General features: G+C 43.2%; 1 protein-coding gene across 1 annotated transcript in view; it reads right to left on the reverse strand.

Moving 5' to 3' along the window:
* The window catches only part of LOC311137460 (A-kinase anchor protein 13-like), a 168,246-nt gene that overhangs the window by 86,145 nt on the left and 57,036 nt on the right, over positions 1–25,065 (reverse strand). The window contains exon 3 of the mRNA XM_084171978.1: positions 7,745–7,898. Coding sequence (XP_084028104.1) covers positions 7,745–7,898 — 154 coding nt within the window. The remainder of the gene's footprint in view (positions 1–7,744; positions 7,899–25,065) is intronic.

A 25,065-nucleotide genomic window follows, 5' to 3' on the forward strand; every position in this document is an offset into this window, starting at 1 on the left:
TGTCGGTCTCACGGTAATTGACCGTTAATTAACATAAACACATTTAGCATCTCCTGCCGTCCACACATAGCCTACAAGCCATTTTAAAAAGTTTAATAAATCCATGTAATATAGCCTACACCTTCACAATAAATCCATTAATTATTTTAGACCGGTCTAAAGAAGCATGATATGAAGAAAATGTAGTCTATTTCAGAAGAAAATAATAGTGTACTCTGAGTTGTCCTTAAATTAAAGGTCCTGATGTGTCTATGCCAAATGGCTGTGGGCTACACTAGTTCATTTAGCAGACAATATTTGCTTATGATTCCGTGGTGTTATTTTATATAATTTTATAGTATGAAGAATACATTTACATTTTAGTAATTTAGCAGACACTCTTATCCAGAGCAACTTACAGTTAGTGAGTGCATACATTTTTCATACTGCCCACTTTGAGTCATTTGTTCTCGTTTGAAACGACGGGCTTGGTCTTTCTTGGTTTAGTTATAAAAATCTTCAGCATGAATGCCCTGACTTATGCAGAGGCCATATCACTGTAAATGTTGCACGGCCAATGCAGACATCTGATTGACAATGCAGCGCCTTTCATGCTGCGTTCATAACCAATAAAATGGAACAAAGCTGAATAAAATATACATATTTTCTCCAAACGATTTGAGGGAGTGTGCACATGCGGCTATTCTGTGTTGAGTGGTTAACAAAGAAGTAGGTACCCCTATATGCTTCATTTAGAGCTATTAATGTAACTTTAGTTGTTCTACAAACTTAGGCTATATGTTTTGAATTTTAATACATTGTAAGGCTGCATGATTACATTCTAATGATGATGTGAAAAAATGAAAAAAGTCGCTTGAAAGGCATGAGCTCTGCTTTGTTTTTTTGCACAGGCTGTACACACTCCAATAGTCTCTCATTCACAATTTGACAAGCAATTGATAATGCCTCAAATTTCGCGGCGGCATCCCCTTTGTGGCCTTAATGCACCCTAAAAATAATCCATGCCTTTTGCGGCCCGGAGTGCTGCGTTGTGCCCTTCTCTCTGAGTGTGCAACGCAATCAGAAGCCCTCTTACTCGCATGGCTCTCCGTCACGTGATCGGGTCTTTCTCACAGGCTACAAATTCAGACAGACACATCCGGGACGCAACTGCGTGCGTCGTTATCCAATTCCGAGGTGCATAATGAAGATATTGGAAGAACTTGTCCACATTTACTTTTCGTCAGCCAACAAGATGAGTAGGCCTAATGAACAGCAAAAGCACTAGCCTATGTCAATCTACTATCCCCCATAGTACAAAAGTCATACTATTCTATTCTGTGCGAAAAATAAATATTCCAAACATAGTCTGGGACAGTTGTGGGATGCGATAGATCCCAAATTAATACAACCACTAGCATCAAAAAACCTTATTTATGCAATGTGACTAACGCAACAGATCAGAAAGTTTAGTTTAAAATGTTTAAACTATTAGGCTATTTCTTCACATTATAAGCGCAGCAATGCGCACATGGTAGTAGGCTTTAAGCGCAAATGTTCCATATGCATGTAATGCTTTTATTATAAAGGTGCCTTTTTATGGTGAAAATTATCTTTCCCAAACTTGAAACAAACGCGCTGCTTATATATGCCAGTTAGGCTCTACGCCCCTTGTAAAGCGGATTAATGTGCTTAATTTTAAGAAGTTATTTAGCCACTTTAGTTGGGATACAAACCTTATTAAAACATACAGGCCGATGGGCTAGGCTACATGAGGTGTGCGACTATGATTCTAAAAGGTCGCAAAAAAAGGCTTTGTTTCTTATGCTGGGCATCATTCACAAGTGATAATATATCATTCACAAGTGATAGGCTAATATTGTCACCCATCAGACTTGATTGAATCTTATCTTTACATATACTAAATAATATATGTGTGACATTTGTTTTGATTTAGAACGGACCATTATCATGCACCTGTATCGAAACAGGGGCAGCGGGGAAAATGTCATCTATGCACTTAAATAGCGAATGGAGGACGCTTTTCCCCGTGGTTTATTTTCATGCCAGCCAGGTAGGCTATACTCCTGTTGTAAATATAAGCAATGTGCTTAATATTAGGAAAGTTGAGAAATAAATATAGTAGGCCTAGCCAATTGCACAACATGAGCTCATGGGCTCTCATGAAGTGTTTGATTAGATTTTCGAATACATTTGCATTGATGTCAGAGTGATTAGAGGGACAATAGAGTGCTGAGTACCAGGCAGTTAGCAAGTTTGGTAGGCTACTAATGACCAGCAGCAGCATCAGAGCTTGGAGAAGCCTAACTACACTGACTAAACAGTCATGTGGAATATGACTGCCTTCATGACTCGGGACCGACGGTGTGGCAGTAACACGGTCACCGCAACAGCCCTACCCATGCCAAATCTTTTCAGTCTCCTGAGGGGGAATAGGTGTTGTCGTGCCCTCTTCACGACTGTCTTGGTGTGTTTGGACCATGATAGTTTGTTGGTGATGTGGACAGCAAGAAACTTGAAGCTCTCAACCTGCTCCACTACAGCCCCGTCGATGAGAATGGGGGCGTGCTTGGCCCTCCTTTTCCTGTAGTCCACGATCATCTCCTTTGTCTTGATCACGTTGAGGGAGAGGTTGTTGTCCTGGCGCCACACTTCCAGGTCTCTGACCTCCTCCCTATAGGCTGTCTCATCGTTGTCGGTGATCAGGCCTACCACCGGTGTGTCATCTGCAAACTTAATGATGGTGTTGGAGTCGTGCTTGGCCACGCAGTCATGGGTGAACAGGGAGTACAGGAGGGGACTAAGAACGCACCCGAGGGGCCCCTGTGTTGAGGATCAGCGTGGCAGATGTGTTGTTGCCTACCCTTACCACCTGGGGGCGGCCAGTCAGGAAGTCCAGGATCCAGTTGCAGAGGGAGGTGTATAGCTTAGTGATGAGATTTGAGGGCACTACAGTGTTCAACGCTGAGCTGTAGTCAATGAACTGCATTCTCACGTAGGTGTTCCTTTTGTCCAGGTGGGAAAGGGCAGTGTTGAGTGCAATAGAGATTGCGTCATCTGTGGATCTGTTGGGGCGGTATGCAAATTGAGTGGGTCTAGGGTTTCTGAGATGATGGTGTTGATGTGAGCCATGACCAGCCTTTCAAAGCACTTCATGGCTACAGGCGTGAGTGCTACGGGTCGGTAGTCATTTAGGCAGGTTACCTTAGTATTCTTGGGCACAGGGACTATGGTGGTCTGCTTGAAACATGTAGGTATTACAGACTCGGCCAGGGACAGGTTGAAAATGTCAGTGAAGACACTTGCCAGTTGGTCAGCGCATGCTCGGAGTACACGTCCTGGTAATCCATCTGGCCCTGCGGCCTTGTGAATGTTGACCTATTTAAAGGTCTTGCTAACATCAGCTATGGTGAGCGTGATCACACAGTCGTCCGGAACAGCTGATGCTCTCATGCATGCTTCAGTGTTGCTTGCCTTGAAGTCATTTAGCTCGTCTGGTAGGCTTTTGTCACTGGGCAGCTCACGGCTGGGCTTCCCTTTGTAGTCTGTGATAGTTTGCAAGCCATGCCACATCCGACAAGCTTAGGAGCCGGTGTAGTAGGATTCAATCTTTGCCCTGTATTTACGCTTTGCCTGTTTGATGGTTAGTCTGAGGGCATAGCGGGATTTCTTATAACCTTCCGGGTTAGATTCCCGGTCCTTGAAAGCGGCAGCTCTACCCTTTAGCACAGTGTGGATGTTGCCTGTAATCCATGGCTTCTGGTTGGGGTATGTACGTACGGTCACTGTGGGGACAACGTCATTGATGCACTTATTGATGAAGCCGGTGACTGATGTGGTATACTCCTCAATGCCATTGGATGAATCCCGTAATATATTCCAGTCTGTGCTAGCAAAACAGTCCTATAGCTTCGCATCTGCGTCATCTGACCACTTCCGTATTAAGCGAGTCACTGGTACTTCTCACATTAAAACAATGTTTTTCCCTGACTGTAAATAAAGGTAAAATAAAATAAAATAAACAGTGAAAGAGGAAATATGAAAAAAGCAAGATGGCATACATCTAGAAGAGAAGCAGTCATATACAAATATGACCTTCCTGTGGCAGCTGCCAAGAGGCTCGTCCCATTTCAGTGGAACCATAAAGCACACATCATTAGCTGGAAATCCATGTAAAATGTCTTTCTGTGCCCACAAAGATAGTAAAACAAGGAAAATTATCCCTTGTGGGGCCAAAGGCTATTTTAGGCTTAGGGATTAGGTTTAGGGTTAGAATTAGGGTTAGATTTAGGATTTGGGTAAGGTCCCCACAAGGATAGTAAAACAGATGCTGTGTGTGTATGTGGGGGGGACCTAAAATCCCCAAAAGTCCGCACAAGGATAGTAAAACAAGGAAAATTTTCCCACATACCCATGAGGACAAAGGCTATTTTAAGATTAGGGGTTAGGTTTAGGGTTACAATTAGGGTTAAGGTTATGGTAAGGGTTAGGGATAGGTTTAGCGCAGTGGAGACTGCTGAGGGGAGGTTGGCTCATAATAATGGCTGGAAGGAGCAAATGGAATGGCATCAAACACATGGTAACCATATGTTTGCTGTTGTTGATACCTTTCCACCTACACCACTCCAGCCACTACCAGGTGCACGTCCTCCCCAATTAAGGTACCACCAACCTCCTGTGGTTTAGGGTTAGGGAAAATAGGATTTTGAATGGAAATTACTTGTAGGTCCCCACGAGGATAGAAGGACATAACATGTGTGTGTAATCATAAAATACTTGGTTAATCCAAACGGATCTGCCACACACACACACAACCAGTACGACTGTCCAGCACCAGACTTGTTTGAAACCCATCTCTCGTTTAACTGTCCCGTGGGGTAAAAATTGCAATGTTTCATTCCTGTTGATAAAAACGTCCTAGGAACCAGTTTCACTATAACAAGAGCCGGGACCTCCGGCAGTGGCAGTTCTGTGAGGGAGACTGAAGTGTATCTGAGGGGGATGACAGAGCATTCTGAATTTCTTCACCACGTCCATTTGGAGGTCTTAATGCACCGGCCAAAAGCCTTTAAGTCAGGGGTGTCAAACTAATTTTGTCCCGGGGGCCGCATTCAGTCTTCAACGAGGTCCTGAGGGCAGCACTGAAAATTGGTTATGTTTCCTTTCTGACAAAATCTGCAAATAATTGTCCTCTATTCATCGTTTTGGGAATTGTCTATGCTCCCTGACTGTCTAGCTTTCATTTCTGTGATTATTTGCGAGCTGGACAGTCAAGAAACTGTATGAATGTAGGTCCATTATGATTTCTACCAAGTTTCGATTTGGTTTTAGTCATTTTAACCTTTTATTGCAGTGGGCTAAATCAGGTCACACAGAGTGTTTCTTGGTAGTCTTAAACAAATATACTTTGAAACAAAAGTATACAGCTCACATGGTTATGGGCATTATGCATGGTTCAGGTTACATTTGTAACAAAAATGGTATTTTCATAGACAGACTTGAAAGCCAGATCAGTGATTATTGCAACAAAGCAGGTTAGACTATTTTGATAAAATAAATACATAATTAGTGTGGTTGTGAAAGGCTTACAGTGGGGGAAAAAAGTATTTAGTCAGCCACCAATTGTGCAAGTTCTCCCACTTAAAAAGATTAGAGAGGCATGTAAATTTTATTTGCAAATTATGGTGGAAAATAAGTATTTGGTCACCTACAAACAAGCAAGATTTCTGGCTCTCACAGACCTGTAACTTCTTCTTTAAGAGGCTCCTCTGTCCTCCACTCGTTACCTGTATTAATGGCACCTGTTTGAACTTGTTATCAGTATAAAAGACACCTGTCCACAACCTCAAACAGTCACACTCCAAACTCCACTATGGTCAAGACCAAAGAGCTGTCAAAGGACACCAGAAACAAAATTGTAGACCTGCACCAGGCTGGGAAGACTGAATCTGCAATAGGTAAGCAGCTTGGTTTGAAGAAATCAACTGTGGGAGCAATTATTAGGAAATGGAAGACATACAAGACCACAGATAATCTCCCTCGATCTGGGGCTCCACGCAAGATCTCACCCCGTGGGGTCAAAATGATCACAAGAACGGTGAGCAAAAATCCCAGAACCACACGGGGGGGACCTAGTGAATGACCTGCAGAGAGCTGGGACCAAAGTAACAAAGCCTACCATCAGTAACACACTAGGCCGCCAGGGACTCAAATCCTGCAGTGCCAGACGTGTCCCCCTGCTTAAGCCAGTACATGTCCAGGCCCGTCTGAAGTTTGCTAGAGTGCATTTGGATGATCCAGAAGAGGATTGGGAGAATGTCATATGGTCAGATGAAACCATTATATAACTTTTTGGTAAAAACTCAACTCGTCGTGTTTGGAGGACAAAGAATGCTGAGTTGCATCCAAAGAACACCATACCTACTGTGAAGCATGGGGGTGGAAACATCATGCTTTGGGGCTGTTTTTCTGCAAAGGGACCAGGACGACTGATCCGTGTAAAGGAAAGAATGAATGGGGCCATGTATCGTGAGATTTTGAGTGAAAAGCTCCTTCCATCAGCAAGGGCATTGAAGATTAATCATGGCTGGGTCTTTCAGCATGACAATGATCCCAAACACACCGCCCGGGCAACAAAGGAGTGGCTTCGTAAGAAGAATTTCAAGGTCCTGGAGTGGCCTAGCCAGTCTCCAGATCTCAACCCCATATAAAATCTTTGGAGGGAGTTGAAAGTCTGTGTTGCCCAGCGACAGCCCCAAAACATCACTGCTCTAGAGGAGATCTGCATGGAGGAATGGGCCAAAATACCAGCAACAGTGTGTGAAAACCTTGTGAAGACTTACAGAAAACGTTTGACCTGTGTCATTGCCAACAAAGGGTATATAACAAAGTATTGAGAAACTTTTGTTATTGACCAAATACTTATTTTCCACCATAATTCGCAAATAAATTCATTAAAAATCCTATAATGTGATTTTCTGGAAAAAAAAATCTCATTTTGTCTGTCATAGTTGACGTGTACCTATGATGAAAATTACAGGCCTCTCTCATCTTTTTAAGTGGGAGAACTTGCACAATTGGTGGCTGACTAAATACTTTTTTCCCCCACTGTATATATAGCCTAGGTATAATTTCACAAGCCTTGAATTCATTAAAATATTGCTGACTGTTTGAAATGCAGTGTATTTGACCTTTAATTGTACAACAAAGCTTATTTAGAGAAAACATTAAAAAAATCTAGATATACAGTGCATTCGGAAAGTATTCAGACACCTTCCCTTTTTCCACATTTTGTTACATTACAACCTTATTCTAAAATTGATTAAATAAAATGTTTTCCTCATCAAGCTACACACAATTTTTGCAAATGTATATAAAAATGTATATAAAAAACAAAGTAACTAAGTATTCAGACCCTTTGCTATGAGACTCGGTGCATCCTGTTTCCATTGATCATCCTTGAGATGTTTCTACAACTTGATTGGAGTCAACCTGTGGTAAATTCAATTGATTGGACATGATTTGGAAAGGCACACATCTGTTTATATAAGGTCCCAGAGTTGACAGTGCATGTCAGAGCAAAAACCAAGCCATGAGGTCGAAGGAATTGTCTGTAGAGTGCCGAGACAGGATTGTGACGAGGCACAGATTTGGGGAAGGGTACCAAAACATTTCTGCAACATTGAAGATCCCCAAGAACTCAGTGGCCTCCATCATTCTTAAATGGAAGAAGTTTGGAATTTACCTGGGCACACAGCCTGTAGGGTGACATGGCTGATCCTCAAGGTGCTGGTCAGGTGCCTCTGGGTGGTGCCAGCAAAAAGCAGGTAGAACTCCACATCCTCCTCATCCTCCAAACGCTCTTCATCACCCAGCTGCACCGTCAGAAGACACTCACCCTGGAAACAAACAGACAAATAGAAATACAATGATACATTTGATCCACATAGTTTGATTGACATAGTTTTAACAAATAGCTTACATTGTCAGAGCTTGCAGCAGCATGGCAAAGAAACCAGAGGAGAAACCCAAACAAAAACAGAGAACATTAAGATCATGGTGGGCAGGTATCAACACCTGTCTATTATAGTAGGAAGAGGCTGGGTTTTGTTATAGCACTATCAACCTATAATGTAGGGTGGAACACTCTACTGTATACAGAAAAACAAACCCTGCTAAAACAATAATTACCCCGCCTTATTTAATTACAGTGTATTGTGCAAATGTATGTGTATGTGCGTGTGTGTGTGTGTGTGTGTGTGTGTGTGTGTGTGTGTGTGTGTGTGTGTGTGTGTGTGTGTGTGTGTGTGTGTGTGTGTGTGTCTACCAGTGTTGGGGAGTAGTGAACTACATGTAGTTCAACTAGTAATGTAATTACATTTTGCAGTATCTTGGTGGTAGTTGATCTAAATTCAAATCTAGGTAGTGTTTTCAGTAGGTAATTACTCTTTTGCCATGTACAGTGCCTTGCAAAAGTATTCATACCCCTTGGATCTCTTCACATTTTATTGTGTTACAATGTGTGATTAAAATGGATTTAACTGTAATTTTTGTCAACAATCTACAGAAAATACTATTTAATGTGAAAGTAAAATACTTAAAAAAAACATTTGTTTAAGATTGAATGCAATTAAATAACTAAAATATAGGCGTTGCCATAGGTCAATACATGTTAGAAACACCTTTGGCAGCGTTTACAGGTGTGAGTCTTCTTGGATAAGTCTCTAAGAGCTTTACACACCTGGATTGAGCAATTGCCCATTATTCTTTTCATAATTCTTCAAGCTCTGTCAAGATTTTGGGGATCATGGCTAGACAGTAATTTTCAAGTCTTGCCATAGTTTTTAAAGCAGATTTAAGTCAAAACTGTAACTTGGCCACTCAGGAACATTCACTGTCTTCTTGGTAATCAACTCCAGTGTACTCTGAGTATTCCAAACATTTTTATCCTATCACTGCCCTTCTTTATGAGGCTTTCAAAAAGCTCCCTATTATTTGTAGTTTAATCTGTGCTTGAAATTCAATAATTGACTGAGGGACCTTACAGATGTTGTATGTATGGGGGACAGAGGAAGGGTTAGTCATTCAAAAATCATGTCAACCACTATTATTTCACACAGAGTGAGTTCATGTAACTTATCCTGTGATTTGTTAAGCCAAATTTTACTACTGAACTAATTTCGTCTTTCCTAAACAAAGGGGCTGAATACTTTGGCAACAAATATATTTTAGTTATCACATTTTCATTCATCTTAAAATATACAGTGGGGAGAACAAGTATTTGATACACTGCCGATTTTGCAGGTTTTCCTACTTACAAAGCATGTAGAGGTCTGTAATTTTTATCATTTCAACTGTGAGAGACGGAATCTAAAACAAAAATCCAGAAAATCACATTGTATGATTTTTAAGTAATTAATTTGCATTTTATTGCATGACATAAGTATTTGATACATCAGAAAAGCAGAACTTAATATTTGGTACAGAAACCTTTGTTTGCAATTACAGAGATCATACGTTTCCTGTAGGTCTTGACCAGGTTTGCACACACTGCAGCAGGGACTTCGGCCCACTCCTCCATACAGACCTTCTCCAGATCCTTCAGGTTTCGGGGCTGTCGCTGGGCAATACGGACTTTCAACTCCCTCCAAAGATTTTCTATTGGGTTCAGGTCTGGAGACTGGCTAGGCCACTCCAGGACCTTGAGATGCTTCTTACGGAGCCACTCCTTAGTTGCCCTGGCTGTGTGTTTCGGGTGGTTGTCATGCTGGAAGACCCAGTCACGACCCATCTTCAATGCTCTTACTGAGGGAAGGAGGTTGTTGGCCAAGATCTCGCGATACATGGCCCCATCCATCCTCCCCTCAATACGGTGCATTCGTCCTGTCCCCTTTGCAGAAAAGCATCCACAAAGAATGATGTTTCCACCTCCATGCTTCACGGTTGGGATGGTTTTGTTAGGGTTGTACTGATCCTTCTTCTTCCTCCAAACACGGCGAGTGGAGTTTAGACCAAAAAGCTATATTTTTGTCTCATCAGACCACAAGACCTTCTCCCATTCCTCCTCTGGATCATCCAGATGGTAATTGGCAAACTTCAGACGGGCCTGGACATGCGCTGGCTTGAGCTGCAGGATTTTAATCCATGACGGCATAGTGTGTTACTAATGGTTTTCTTTGAGACTGTGGTCCCAGCTCTCTTCAGGTCATTGACCAGGTCCTGCCGTGTAGTTCTGGGCTGATCCCTCACCTTCCTCATGATCATTGATGCCCCACGAGGTGAGATCTTGCATGGAGCCCCAGACCGAGGGTGATTGACCGTCATCTTGAACTTCTTCCATTTTCTAATAATTGTGCCAACAGTTGTTGCCTTCTCACCAAGCTGCTTGCCTATTGTCCTGTACCCCATCCCAGCCTTGTGCAGGTCTACAATTTTATCCCTGATGTCCTTACACAGCTCTCTCGTCTTGGCCATTGTGGAGAGGTTGGAGTCTGTTTGATTGAGTGTGTGGACAGGTGTCTTTTATACAGGTAACGAGTTCAAACAGGTGCAGTTAATACAGGTAATGAGTGGAGAACAGGAGGGCTTCTTAAAGAAAAACTAACAGGTTTGTGAGAGCCGGAATTCTTACTGGTTGGTATGTGATCAAATACTTACAGTGGGGAAAAACAGTATTTAGTCAGCCACCAATTGTGCAAGTTCTCCCACTTAAAAAGATGAGAGAGGCCTGTAATTTTCATCATAGGTACACGTCAACTATGACAGACAAAATGAGATTTTCTTTCCAGAAAATCACATTGTAGGATTTGTAATGAATTTTTTTGCAAATTATGGTGGAAAATAAGTATTTGGTCAATAACAAAAGTTTCTCAATACTTTGTTATATACCCTTTGTTGGCAATGACACAGGTCAAATGTTTTCTGTAAGTCTTCACAAGGTTTTCACACACTGTTGCTGGTATTTTGGCCCATTCCTCCATGCAGATCTCCTCTAGAGCAATTATGTTTTGGGGCTGTCGCTGGGCAACACAGACTTTCAACTCCCTCCAAAGATTTTCTATCGGGTTGAGATCTGGAGACTGGCTAGGCCACTCCAGGACCTTGAAATGCTTCTTACGAAGCCACTCCTTCGTTGCCCGGGCGGTGTGTTTGGGATCATTGTCATGCTGAAAGACCCAGCCACGTTTCATCTTCAATGCCCTTGCTGATGGAAGGAGGTTTTCACTCAAAATCTCACGATACATGGCCCCATTCATTCTTTCCTTTACACGGATCAGTCGTCATGGTCCCTTTGCAGAAAAACAGCCCCAAAACATGATGTTTCCACCCCCATGCTTCACAGTAGGTATGGTGTTCTTTAGATGCAACTCAGCATTCTTTGTCCTCCAAACACGATGAGTTGAGTTTTTACCAAAAAGTTCTATTTTGGTTTCATCTGACCATATGACATTCTCCCAATCCTCTTCTGGATCATCCAAATGCACTCTAGCAAACTTCAGACGGGCCTGGACATGTACTGGCTTAAGCAGGGGGACACGTCTGGCACTGCAGGATTTGAGTCCCTGGCGGCGTAGTGTGTTACTGATGGTAGGCTTTGTTACTTTGGTCCCAGCTCTCTGCAGGTCATTCACTAGGTCCCCCCGTGTGGTTCTGGGATTTTTGCTCACCGTTCTTGTGATCATTTTGACCCCACGGGGTGAGATCTTGCGTGGAGCCCCAGATCGAGGGAGATTATCAGTGGTCTTGTATGTCTTCCATTTCCTAATAATTGCTCCCACAGTTGATTTCTTCAAACCAAGCTCCTTACCTATTGCAGATTCAGTCTTTCCAGCCTGGTGCAGGTCTACAATTTTGTTTCTGGTGTCCTTTGACAGCTCTTTGGTCTTGGCCATAGTGGAGTTTGGAGTGTGACTGTTTGAGGTTGTGGACAGGTGTCTTTTATACTGATAACAAGTTCAAACAGGTGCCATTAATACAGGTAACGAGTGGAGGACAGAGGAGCCTCTTAAAGAAGAAGTTACAGGTCTGTGAGAGCCAGAAATCTTGCTTGTTTGTAGGTGACCAAATACTGATTTTCCACCATAATTTGCAAATAAATTCATTACAAATCCTACAATGTGATTTTCTGGATATTTTTTCCTCAATTTGTCTGTCAAAGTTGACGTGTACCTATGATGAAAATTACAGGCCTCTCTCATCTTTTTAAGTGGGAGAACTTGCAGAATTGGTGGCTGACTAAATACTTTTTTCCCCCACTGTATGTAATGCAATAAAATGCAAATTAATTACTTAAAAATCATACAATGTGATTTTCTGGATTTTTGATAAAAATTACAGACCTCTACATGCTTTGTAAGTAGGAAAACCTGCAAAATCGGCAGTGTATCAAATACTTGTTCTCCCCACTGTATATATAATTGTTCTTCCACTTTTTAGAGTATATTGTTATATATATATATATATATATATATATATATATATATATATATATATATTTTGTTTTTACAATTAAACCTATTTTAATACAGCGCCTTGCAAAAGTATTCACCCCCCTTGGCGTTTTTCCTATTTTGTTGCATTACAACCTGCAATTTAAATGGATATTTATTTGGATTTCATGTAATGGATATACACAAAATAGTCCAAATTGGTGAAGTGAAATGAAAAAAATAACTTGTTTCAAAAAATTCTAAAAAATAAATAACGGAAAAGTGGTGCATGCAAATGTATTCACCCCCTTTGCTATGAAGCCCCTAAATAAGATCTGGTGCATCCAATTACCTTCAGAAGTCACATAATTAGTTAAATAAAGTCCACCTGTGTTCAATCTAAGTGTCACATTACATTTTACATTTTAGTCATTTAGCAGACGCTCTTATCCAGAGCGACTTACAGTTAGTGAGTGCATACATATATATATTTTTTTCATACTGGCCCCCCGATCACATGATCTCAGTATATACAGTTGAAGTCGGAAGTTTACATACACTTAGGTTGGAGTCATTAAAACGCGTTTTTCAACCACTCCACAAATTTCTTGTTAACAAACTATAGTTTTGGCAAGTCGGTTAGGACATCTACTTTGTACATGACACAAGCAATTTTTCCAACAATTGTTTACAGACAGAATATTTCACTTATAATTCACTATATCACAATTCCAGTGGGTCAGAAGTTTACATACACTAAGTTGACTGTGCCTTTAAACAGCTTGGAAAATTCCAGAAAATGATGTCATGGCTTTAGAAGCTTCTGATAGGATAATTGACATAATATGAGTCAATTGGAGGTGTGTACCTGTGGATGTATTTCAAGGCATACCTTCAAACTCAGTGCCTCTTTGCTTGACATCATGGGAAAATCAAAAGAAATCAGCCAAGACCTCAGAAAAAAAAATGTGTAGACCTCCACAAGTCTGGTTCATCCTTGGGAGCAATTTCCAAACGCCTGAAGGTACCACGTTCATCTGTACAAACAATAGTATGCAAGTATAAACACCATGGGACCACGCAGCCGTCATACCGCTCAGGAAGAAGACGTGTTCTGTCTCCTAGAGATGAACGTACTTTGGCGCGTAAAGTGCAAATGAATCCCACAACAACAGCAAAGGACCTTGTGAAGATGCTGGAGGAAACAGGTACAAAAGTATCTATATCCTCAGTAAAACGAGTCCTATATCGACATAACCTGAAAGGCCGCTCAGCAAGGAGAAGCCACTGCTCCAAAACTGCCATAAAAAAGCCAAACTACGGTTTGCAACTGCACATGGGGACAAAGATCTTACTTTTTGGAGAAATGTCCTCTGGTCTGATGAAACAAAAATAGAACTGTTTGGCCATAATGACCATCGTTATGTTTGGAGGAAATAGGGGGTACTTGCAAGCCAAAGAACACTATCCCAACCGTGAAGCACGGTGGCAGCATCATGCTGTGGGGGTGCTTTGCTGCAGGAGGGACTGGTGCACTTCACAAAATAGATGGCATCATGAGGAAGGAAAATTATGTGGATATATTGAAGCAACATCTCAAGACATCAGTCAGGAAGTTAAAACTTGGTCGCAAATGGTCTTCCAAATGGACAATGACACCAAGCATACTTCCAAAGTTGTGGCAAAATGGCTTAAGGACAACAAAGTCAAGGTATTGGAGTGGCCATCACAAAGCCCTGACCTCAATCCTATAGAAAATGTGTGGGCAGAACTGAAAAAGTGTGTGCGAGCAAGGAGGCCTACAAACCTGACTCCGTTACACCTGCTCTGTCAGGAGGAATAGGCCAAAATTCACCCAACTTATTGTGGGACGCTTGTCGAAGGCTACCCGAAACATTTGACCCAAGTTAAACAATTTAAAGGCAATGCTACCAAATACTAATTGAGTGTATGTAAACTTCTGACCCACTGGGAATGTGAAGAAAGAACTAAAAGCTGAAATAAATCACTCTCTACTATTCTGACATTTCACATTCTTAAAATAAAGTGGTGATCCGAACTGACCTATGACAGGGAATTTTTACTAGGATTAAATGTCAGGAATTGTGAAAAACTGAGTTTACATTTATTTGGCTAAGGTGTATGTAAACTTCCGACTTCAACTGCATACACCTGATCTGAAAGGCCCCAGAGTCTGCAACACCACTAAGCAAGCGGCACCATGAAGACCAAGGAGCTCTCCAAACAGGTCAGGGACAAAGTTGTGGAGAAGTACAGATCAGGGTTGGGTTATAAAAAACATATCCGAAACTTTGAACATCCCACGTATTACCATTAAATCCATTATTAAAAAATGGAAAGAATATGGCACCACAACAAACCTGCCAAGAGAGGGCCGCCCACCAAAACTCACTGCCCAGGCAAGGAGGGCATTAATCAGAGAGGCAACAAAGAGACCGAAAATAACCCTGAAGGAGCTGCAAAGCTCCATAGCGGAGATTGGATTATCTGTCCATAGGACCACTTTAAGCAGTACACTCCACAGAGCTGGGCTTTACGGAAGAGTGGCCAGAAAAAAGCCATTGTTTCGCCAAAGCCATGTGGGAGGCTCCCCAAACATATGGAAGAAGGTACTCTGGTCAGATGAGACTAAAATTGAGCTTTTTGGCCTTCAAGGAAAACGCTATATCTGGCGCAAACCCAACACCTCTCATCACCCCGAGAACACCATCCCCACAGTGAAGCATGGTGGTTGCAGCATCATGCTGTGGGGATGTTTTTCATTGGCAGGGACTGGGAAACTGGTCAGAATTGAAGGAATGATGGATGGCGCTAAATACAGATTTGAGATTTGAGACTGGGACGGACGTTCACCTTCCAGCAGGACAATGACCCTAAGCATACTGCTAAAGCAACACTCGAGTGGTTTAAGGGGAAACATTAAATGTCTTGGAATGGCCTAGTCAAAGTCCAGACCTCAATCCAATTGAGAATCTGTGGTATGACTTAAAGATTGCTGTACACCAGCGGAACCCATTCAACTTGAAGGAGCTGGAGCAGTTTTGCCTTGAAGAATGGGTAAAAATCACAGTGTCTAGATGTGCCAAGCTTATAGAGACATACCCCAAGAGACTTGCAGCTGTAATTGCTGCAAAAGGTGGCTCTACAAAGTATTGACTTTGGGGGGGGGGGGGTGAATAGTTATGCACGCTCAAGTTTGTTTCACAATAATTTTGCATCTTCAAAGTGGTAGGCATGTTGTGTAAATCAAATGATACAAACCCCAAAAAAATTAATTTTAATTCCAGGTTGTAAGGCAACAAAATAGGAAAAATGCCAAGGGGGGTGAATACTTTCACAAGCCAAGTATTAACTAACTACTGGAACCTTCTAATCCGTGACCGGGGCTGCAGTCCAAATTCAAAGTAGACAGCCCTTGGCCCTAAACCCTCAGCCCTTGAATGACGTTTTACATCGTCACATCCGAGTGTACCTTAAATGTCCCTTGCCCAAGCGAGGGAGAGTGATGATCGGAGAGGCAACGTCCTTGGTGGAAATCTTGAAGTTGAGCTTAAAACAACCAACCCAAAGCTATTCATTTACCTAGCAAGCTAACTCATAGCTGGCTAGCTAGTTTTATAGTTTGGTCATATATTCCTATACATTTCAGAACTCCCAAAAATATGTTTATGAAGCAAGTTACGTTGCCAATGCTAAAATCAATGTCATATATATATGTATTTTTAGCAAGCTAGCATCATAATTTTTTCTGACATGCCGAAAATGCAGCTGTGTTGATTAAATGTGACACTTCGCGCCCACCAGATTATGACACGTGACTACAGTTTGCATTGAATTGTGGATCATATCAACCCCACAAGTGATCAAGTTCTTCACTCGCTCCCTCGAGCTAAATCGAGGGGGCGCTGAAAAGACGATCAAACTTGACTATCTATAGGAAGTAAAAGTCGTAACAAGGTTTCCGTAGGTCAACCTGCGGAAGGATCCTTTCCGGGTTGCCAGCCGCCGGCACAGGGCTGCACTCCAAAAACAAAACTCTGCTGTGGGCTGGGTAGGGGGCTCACACACCCCGCCTCTCGCTTCCCTTGGCGCGGGGTTCTGGGCCTGGGAGGGTGGCTTTGGCTCTCGCCCGAGCTCGGTTCCTCACATCTCCATGTTGCCTGGGTTGTGCCCAACCTGCTCTCCCCCCACCTTTCCCCATTAGGCATGGCTGCACGGTGCACCTGTGGGCTGGTGCGTCAGCCACGTCAGAGGGGGATCGGGGGTTGCCAGTGAACTGGGTCTTCCCGCCTCGGTCTCCCACATCCAGCAATTGGTTCTCGCCCTGGACCCTCACATGGCTCCGGGTCACTAGCCAACCGCTCTGTGCCCCCAGAGTAGGCAGGAGTTTAATGTCTCCCCTCCAGTTGCCTCGGCGGCACGCCGGACACTGTCGTTTCAACCTCAAACCTTTTTACTCCGTAAACTGGGCAACCTCCCTAACCCCGCCTAGCCACTAGCTTCTGTTTAAAAACAAAAGAGTACAACTCTTAGCGGTGGATCACTCAGCTCGTGCGTCAATGACGAACGCAACTAGCTGCGAGAACTAATGTGAACTGCAGGACACATTGATCATCAACACTTCGAACGCACCTTGCGGCCCCAGGTTCCTCCTGGGGCTATGCCTGTCTGAGGGTCGCTTTGCCATCAATGTGAACCCCCGGGTTTCCACGGCTTGGGGAGTCGCAGGCCGCCTCTGTTCGGCCTTCGTCCCCCTAAGTGCAGACCAGTAGGGCTCGGTGGGAGGGAGAGGGGGCCTCGGCTCGCTCTCCCCTCCCCTGTGCGCCCTTCCTTTCCCTTCCCACCTCGGCGGGAGGCATCCACGTTCCCTGCATGGTTGGGCGTGGCTGCCGGTTGACTCTGTCTTTCCGCGCTGCCGGCGCTACGCATGCGGTTCTCGGGGTAGTGCTCAGGGTTAGGTTTGGGCCACGGAGTTCCGAATGCCGACCTGAACCGAATTGAGAAGGTGAGCCCGGGCGCCCGGCCACACTCCATCACTTTGACTACGACCTCAGATCAGACAACCCACAAAATGTAAGCTTATTACTAAGCGGAGGAAATAAACCAACCAGGATTCCCTCAGTAGCGGCAAGCGAAGAGCCCTAGGTTGAGATCGTTTCGGCCCCAAGACCTCTAATAATTTGATTTACCAGATAAACCAGCTATCCTGAGGGAAAATTTGGAGGGAACCAGCTACTAGATGGTTCGATTAGTCTTTCGCCCCTATCCCCAGGTTGGACGACTGATTTGCCTCTCTGGGACTGGACTGCCCCATCTAGCTAGCTAGTAGAGTGGTTCAAAAACGCCGGTACACAGATGCATAGCTCATTCAATTATATTTTGTTCTAGTCAATGATAATACATGTTGCAAAGTAAATACCTGCGTCAAATATATCTCATTGCATTGCATGCTAGTGCATACAATCTCTAGTTGTGTTTTTTTTGCATAGGAAAGAGACTCACCCAACATCACTCTTGTGAAGGGGATACACATTTATGATAGGTAGTGACCGAGGATGAAAAACCCAGTGCCACTAGATGTCCTCGTATACCCATATTTAGATCAAATGCACTAGATTTTTTGTCAATACTGTGTAAATACCCATTCAATCTAGTGTGTGTGAGTGACATTGCGAATATCATATATATATTTTATATATATTTTATATATATATATATATATATATATATATATATATATATATATATATATATATATATATATATATATATATATATATATATATATATATATATATATACACTGCTCAAAAAAATAAAGGGAACACTTAAACAACACATCCTAGATCTGAATGAATGAAATAATCTTATTAAATACTTTTTTCTTTACATAGTTGAATGTGCTGACAACACAATCACACAAAAATTATCAATGGAAATCAAATGTATCAACCCATGGAGGTCTGGATTTGGAGTCACCCTCAAAATTAAAGTTGAAAACCACACTACAGGCTGATCCAACTTTGATGTAATGTCCTTAAAACAAGTCAAAATGATGCTCAGTAGTGTGTGTGGCCTCCACGTGCCTGTATGACCTCCCTACAACGCCTGGGCATGCTCCTGATGAGGTGGCAGATGGTCTCCTTAGGGATCTCCTCCCAGACCTGGACTAAAGGATCCGCCAACTCCTGGACAGTCTGTGGTGCAACGTGCCGTTGGTGGATGGAGCGAGACATGATGTCCCAGATGTGCTCAATTGGATTCAGGTCTGGGGAATGGGCGAGCCAGTCCATAGCATCAATGCCTTCCTCTTGCAGGAACTGCTGACAGACTCCAGCCACATGAGGTCTAGAATTGTCTTGCATTAGGAGGAACCCAGGGCCAACCGCACCAGCATATGGTCTCACAAGGGGTCTGAGAATCTCATCTCGGTACCTAATGGCAGTCAGGCTACCTCTGGCGAGCACATGGAGGGCTGTGTGGCCCCCCAAAGAAATGCCACCCCACACCATGACTGACCCACCACCAAACCGGTCATGCTGGAGGATGTTGCAGGCAGCAGAACGTTCTCCACGGCGTCTCCAGACTCTGTCACGTCTGTCACGTGCTCAGTGTGAACCTGCTTTCATCTGTGAAGAGCACAGGGCGCCAGTGGCGAATTTGCCAATCTTGGTGTTCTCTGGCAAATGCCAAACGTCCTGCACGGTGTTGGGCTGTAAGCACAACCCCCACCTGTGGACGTCGGGCCCTCATACCACCCTCATGGAGTCTGTTTCTGACCGTTTGAGCAGACACATGCACATTTGTGGCCTGCTGGAGGTCATTTTGCAGGGCTCTGGCAGTGCTCCTCCTGCTCCTCCTTGCACAAAGGTGGATGTAGCGGTCATGCTGCTGGGTTGTTGCCCTCCTACGGCCTCCTCCACGTCTCCTAATGTACTGGCCTGTCTCCTGGTAGCGTACCTTCTTGCCACAGCTCGCATTGATGTGCTATCCTGGATGAGCTGCACTACCTGAGCCACTTGTGTGGGTTGTAGACTCCGTCTCATGCTACCACTAGAGTGAAAGCACCGCCAGCATTCAAAAGTGACCAAAACATCAACCAGGAAGCATAGGAACTGAGAAGTGGTCTGTGGTCACCACTTGAAGAACCACTTCTTTATTGGGGGTGTCTTGCTAATTGCCTATAAGTTCCACCTGTTGTCTATTCCATTTGCACAACAGCATGTGACATTTATTGTCAATCAGTGTTGCTTCCTAAGTGAACAGTTTGATTTCACAGAAGTGTGATTGACTTGGAGTTACATTGTGTTATTTAAGTGTTCCCTTTATTTTTTTGAGCAGTGTATATATATTGGGGGGGGGTCTTGGATGGTTGAGGGGCAGCTCTCGAGGGGAACTGTGGGGGGATCTTGGATGGTTTGTGGCCTGGCTGTTGGGAGCTTGGGCCTGTGGCCGAGAGGTCGCTGGTTCAGGTCCCCAGTTTGACTTGGTGGGAGATCTGTGGATGCGCCCTTGGGCGGGGCGCTTGACCCTGGTTACTCCTGTGGGTCGCTCTGGATGGGAGTGTCTGCTAGATGACTGAATGTAATGTAAATGTTGCGCGGCTTCACTGCAGGTAGATGATTAAATACAATAAAAATCCTTGACTGTGTGCTGTAGAATGTGAATTTTGTCTATTGTATAATAAATTATATACATTAGTTTATACTACATTACGCGTGAACTTTCGTTAACTGTAATTTTGTTAGTTATGCTCCAATTTTCCCTCCATCTTGTGCCAACATCAGTTCTTTTTAAGTCTTGGTTACAATAGTTTATATTTTTTTCTAAGAGATGGTCAGTTGGATATGCTCTCTGCAAGGTTTTGTATATCTTCCCTATCCAGTGGCGATTTCAGCATGTAAATCTTGGTGGGGCAAAATAAGAAACATGTGGGATGAATGCCAGCATAGCCACTACACAACACTAAACAATACATTAATTGCACTATAACTGTGACAAACGGTGCCCACAAACTGTTAGAGCCTACATAACGCTGTCCCAACAGCAGAGTCCCAAAAGCAGTCCCAACACCTTAACACTGTTACACCAGGAGGAGCCTTGTCTGGCAGCGAAACAGTTCATTCAGCCTCATTTACTGCCTTTTCAAAACACATAGCTGATATGGCTGATTTGCTTAAACAAATGTGGTTTCTACTGACAATTGAGATGTACAAACTATGGCATAAGGGGATGACAAGCGGATAAGAGGCAATCCGTAATTTCGATTAAGACAATGAGCGAGCTAGGACGGACGTAGTCAATATGACTATTTGTTCAGCACTTTTGAAATGTACAGCGACAGAATTCAGAACATGGGCCGTTCTTACAGTGTTCTCCCTGTACACCAAGTCAGAACCGTAGGATAAATAAAGGGGGGACATAAGCAGACAATGAAAGCTCTTACAATATTCGACGATTACATTTCTCTAAAACAGGTTATAGGCTACATGTGCACCACCAAGTCAGAACAGTAGGCGAAATTAAGAGGTGAAAATAGACCAAATTATTAGAGTGAGGCACATGGGCTACTAACAGCTTACTACACAACATACACTTAGTATTACTTTCTTAGCTACAGTATACATATTTCCCTGGCATTTTACATCATTTATGCAGCAGCATACAATACATTTTTGGACTCACGTTGTTGTGCTGTGCTCACTTGAACAGGAATGTGGCGCGGCGGTCCTTCCATGGGCAAATTTTGTCATCAAAGAAAGAGAAAGAGGCTGGATTTACAATTCCAAGTTGGATGACCATTCAAAACGTATTTTCCCAGTCAGAGCCTGTTTATTCCCGATTTCCCAGTTGTCTTGAACTCACTGGAAGTCAAGTTTTCGCAGTTCCGAGTTAACAGTTGTTTTGAGCGTGGCACAAATCATGCTTCATTGACAGCATGGCCAATGTTGAATGTTTATCCTTTTAAACTTGGAAAAGAGCCCCTTAATCCCAGATTTGGGACCACACAGACGCTCCACTGAATAGCAGGCTAGTGATTGCTTTGCAATACTTGCAGTTAGCCACTGTCACCGATTCTTTTCAAACCACTCATTGTTCAATTTGCGATTTCCAACTTGTTTATGTCCAATGGCCGATGAGCACCGATACGTTTTATCTATATTTATCTTAATTATTTATCTTCATATGACAAGGATTAAAAAGGATTTGCCAGTAGATTGTCGATTTGATTCATGATGATGACTGCTAGCTAAGATTTTGAAAGTAAGACGTTGACATGATCAGTCCAAACAAAGCTACTGTACATATAACGTGATTTGACGTCATTTTATCTGTGGCCAATTACCTTGAGCCTTCTTGGAAGGGCACTTCTAATGTAACTCTATGGCAGGACCCAAAGGGCTAGAATTTTCTATGTCTACCCTTACTAAGGACTTAGACTTGGCGGTTACGTAGTGTCCCCATGAGTGACAAAACACTGAGGCAATCATGGCGCAACGCTCCTATTTTCTGCTGGCTTGCCCCACCACCACAGAAAGCACTGAGCTAGGCTGAAACACCTGCATTTTGGAGCTGTTGATCTACATGCGTGAGCACACGTGGGTGGAGTGGGATTTTTTGAGTAGTGGACACCTTTTGGTAACATGATATCCTCGCCGGTCCCACTCCCATTCACAAGGGGGCGATAGGAAGTCGCCTTCCCTTGCTAGTAGTAGCTAGCTAGCTAGCTAGCTAGCTAGGTGTAGTTCCTCCAACAGGTCTGCTATATTTAGGGACACAGTGTAAACGCAGGACTACCTGTCGTTCCGTTAGATTTATATATCGGGTTCATGACACGGCGTTACCCAGCACATGGTCCAGTTTGACAGCCAGCCACGCATAGCAAGAGCCTCAGCCTGAGAGGAAGGAGATAAGATTAGAGGATGGGTATGTTTCCTGTCAGGACTGCCCTTATTTATAGGTTATCTGTTGGCCTGTCCAAAGCACTGCACTAATAGAGATGTCTGCCTGCCCTACGTTTTTTTTCCCACAGTTCCACATCATAGCCACTTTACCACATGCAGCAGTGGATAATGGCTGGGGGACATTCAGAGTCAGATACAGGGGTACTGACTGACTAGTCTAAACAACCCAACTCTCTCCTTCAGTGACAGGATCTTCTTCATAAAGAAAGACACACTGAAGACATGCAAAATACAAATATTATGTGGGGGGGGGATGCATAGCATATTCACTCATTACACGCACAAACAATTCCCAAATACAAAGAGTATAAAAAAAGTGGTTCAGCGCTGCAAAGACACGCAACGTGTCCACTTACAGTACTCTTCAAACACTGGAAACATAGGCCTAATGTGAAACCTGTTTTCATGGTTCGGAGCTACCAATTGTAGCCTTTGTAGCGGCTAGCTAGCTCAGTATAGTGGTTGTTCATTAAGGGAGTGACGTGGAGTGGGCCTATGTGGACAGGACTATCTACTTTGGACATCCTGCAGTGCTGAATGCCAGTAAACTGTTCTCTCTGGCTGATGACAAGCGGTTAGAGGAGGACAGGCACAATATTGGGAATACAGTATTGAAGGCTCTCTCACCATATAGGCTAGCACTGCTGTACTAACTATAACATACAGCTGGGGAATAGAGCACCTGCAAGAGATTATGGCTAATCCTGCAAGAGATTATGGCTCATCCTGTATGCACCTGAATGTGCAGAACCAAATTGGCCTAGAGCCTTCGTACAGTATGCATCTTTAACATATAGCGCTGTCTGCACCCTTATGAAAAAAGATTGCAGTCAGAGTGCAGTATAACTGCAGTACACTGTCGTATAACTGTAGTTAGACTGCAGTATAACTGCAGTATACTGCAAATACTGTGTCAAATAGTATGCTGCAAATACTGCAGTAATTTTGCAGTGACTGCAGTTACCATGCAGTATAACTACAGTTAAACTGCAGTTTACTGCAGGTATTCTGCAATTACTGCATCTAAAATACCACAGTCGACTGCAGTTACTGCACTTTTACTGCAGTTTCAAAACTGCTATCTTTTTTTGTAAGGGCATGGCTGGTGGAGTGAATAATCTGTCTGAAAAGTATTTGTTTTACAGTGACAGATGAGCAATGTTATCTCTCTGCTCTGACTGCAGCAGCCATTTTCTACATGAATGGCCCACGGCAACACAAAAGAGGAGGGTAGCTAGTGTCTGTCTGCAGCTCCCTCCCTCCCTGCTACTATGCTGTGTTGTGTTACTACAAGCTTCACTCTTGATCTACATGCGTGAGTGCACGTGGGTGGAGTGGGATTTCTGGAGTAGTGGACACCTTTTGGGACATGATATTTTACATTTTAGTCATGTAGCAGACGCTCTTATCCAAAGCGACTTACAGTTAGTGAGTGCATAAATTTTTTTCATACTGACCCCCCATGGGAAACGAACCCACAACCCAGGCGTTGCAAGCACCATGCTCTACCAACTGAGCTACACGGTATCTTTGCCGGTCCCACTCCCATTCACAAGGGGGCGATAGGAAGACTTGCCTTACCTTGCTAGTAGTAGCTAGCTGGCAGCCTGGCTAAAAGCAAGCTGGCTAGCCTTTTTAGCTTCCCACATCTCCATGTGAAATAATCAGATTGATCAACAACAAAAAATTACATATGACCTGGCAAATATTCATATACTTGCCAGTGTAACCTAAAACATTATCCCAGTTTGATATGCTGCTTGTGTATTCATTCCCATTTCAGCTAAAAATAGAGCGTCATCATGTTTTGGTCACGGAGAAAATAAGTACATGGCTAGCTAGTTGGCTAGAGCAGGTTCTACCATTTCACAATAGCCTGTAATTCACTAGTTATTACTTCTAAACAAAATACATTTTGGTTGGATTCTTGTTGTTTGGTTTACTATTTGAATAGTCGCTGAGATTATATTTGGTTATCAATGCAAAATAGGCTACTTTGATGAATTGCCTATATAGCCAATAAATTAGATCAAGTAACCAAGCCACAACACTACCCCCATGGTTGCGTAAGGAATGATACGGAGTGTCTCAATTTTCAGGTAGTAAAAAAGTATGTTGAATGCCGGAGCGTATTACAAGGAGCCGCCCCTTTTGTGAAGAAAAACACTCAGAATCTTGCGTCTGCGTAGAGCTTATAGTAAGCTTTAGACTCAGCTCTCATTGATGTGGAGGACACACCTCCTCCACCTGTTGATGTGTACTACTCTGCTTGGCTAGGCTATATGGCCTTAAGGTAGCAGAGAGATGGCTGGCAGGTTGGGTTACTGGAGACTGTAGTCACTGAGAACAGAGTCTTCCATTTGGAAATTCTGGACCATATTATAGTTGGGTGTGATGTGAAAGAACAAAGCAGACTACAATCAAGTTTTTCTCATTTAAAACTGTCAAAAGCTGTTCCACTTATGTAAATGTTGCCAGGGAGTTAGACAAGACACTATGTGACAAGACACTATTTAATTATTTGAGCAGCCAGAATGACTTGTTTGCAAAAGGTTTTAGGCCTGTCATCGGCAATACGAATGCAATCTGAAAGCATCTGTGGACAAAAGTTTATCTTTCAAGCAATCAAAAGTACAAAAGGTCAAGAGTCT

This window comes from Coregonus lavaretus (assembly GCF_964263955.1).
Source record: "Coregonus lavaretus genome assembly, chromosome: 11".
Classification (NCBI taxonomy): Eukaryota; Metazoa; Chordata; class Actinopteri; order Salmoniformes; family Salmonidae; genus Coregonus; species Coregonus lavaretus.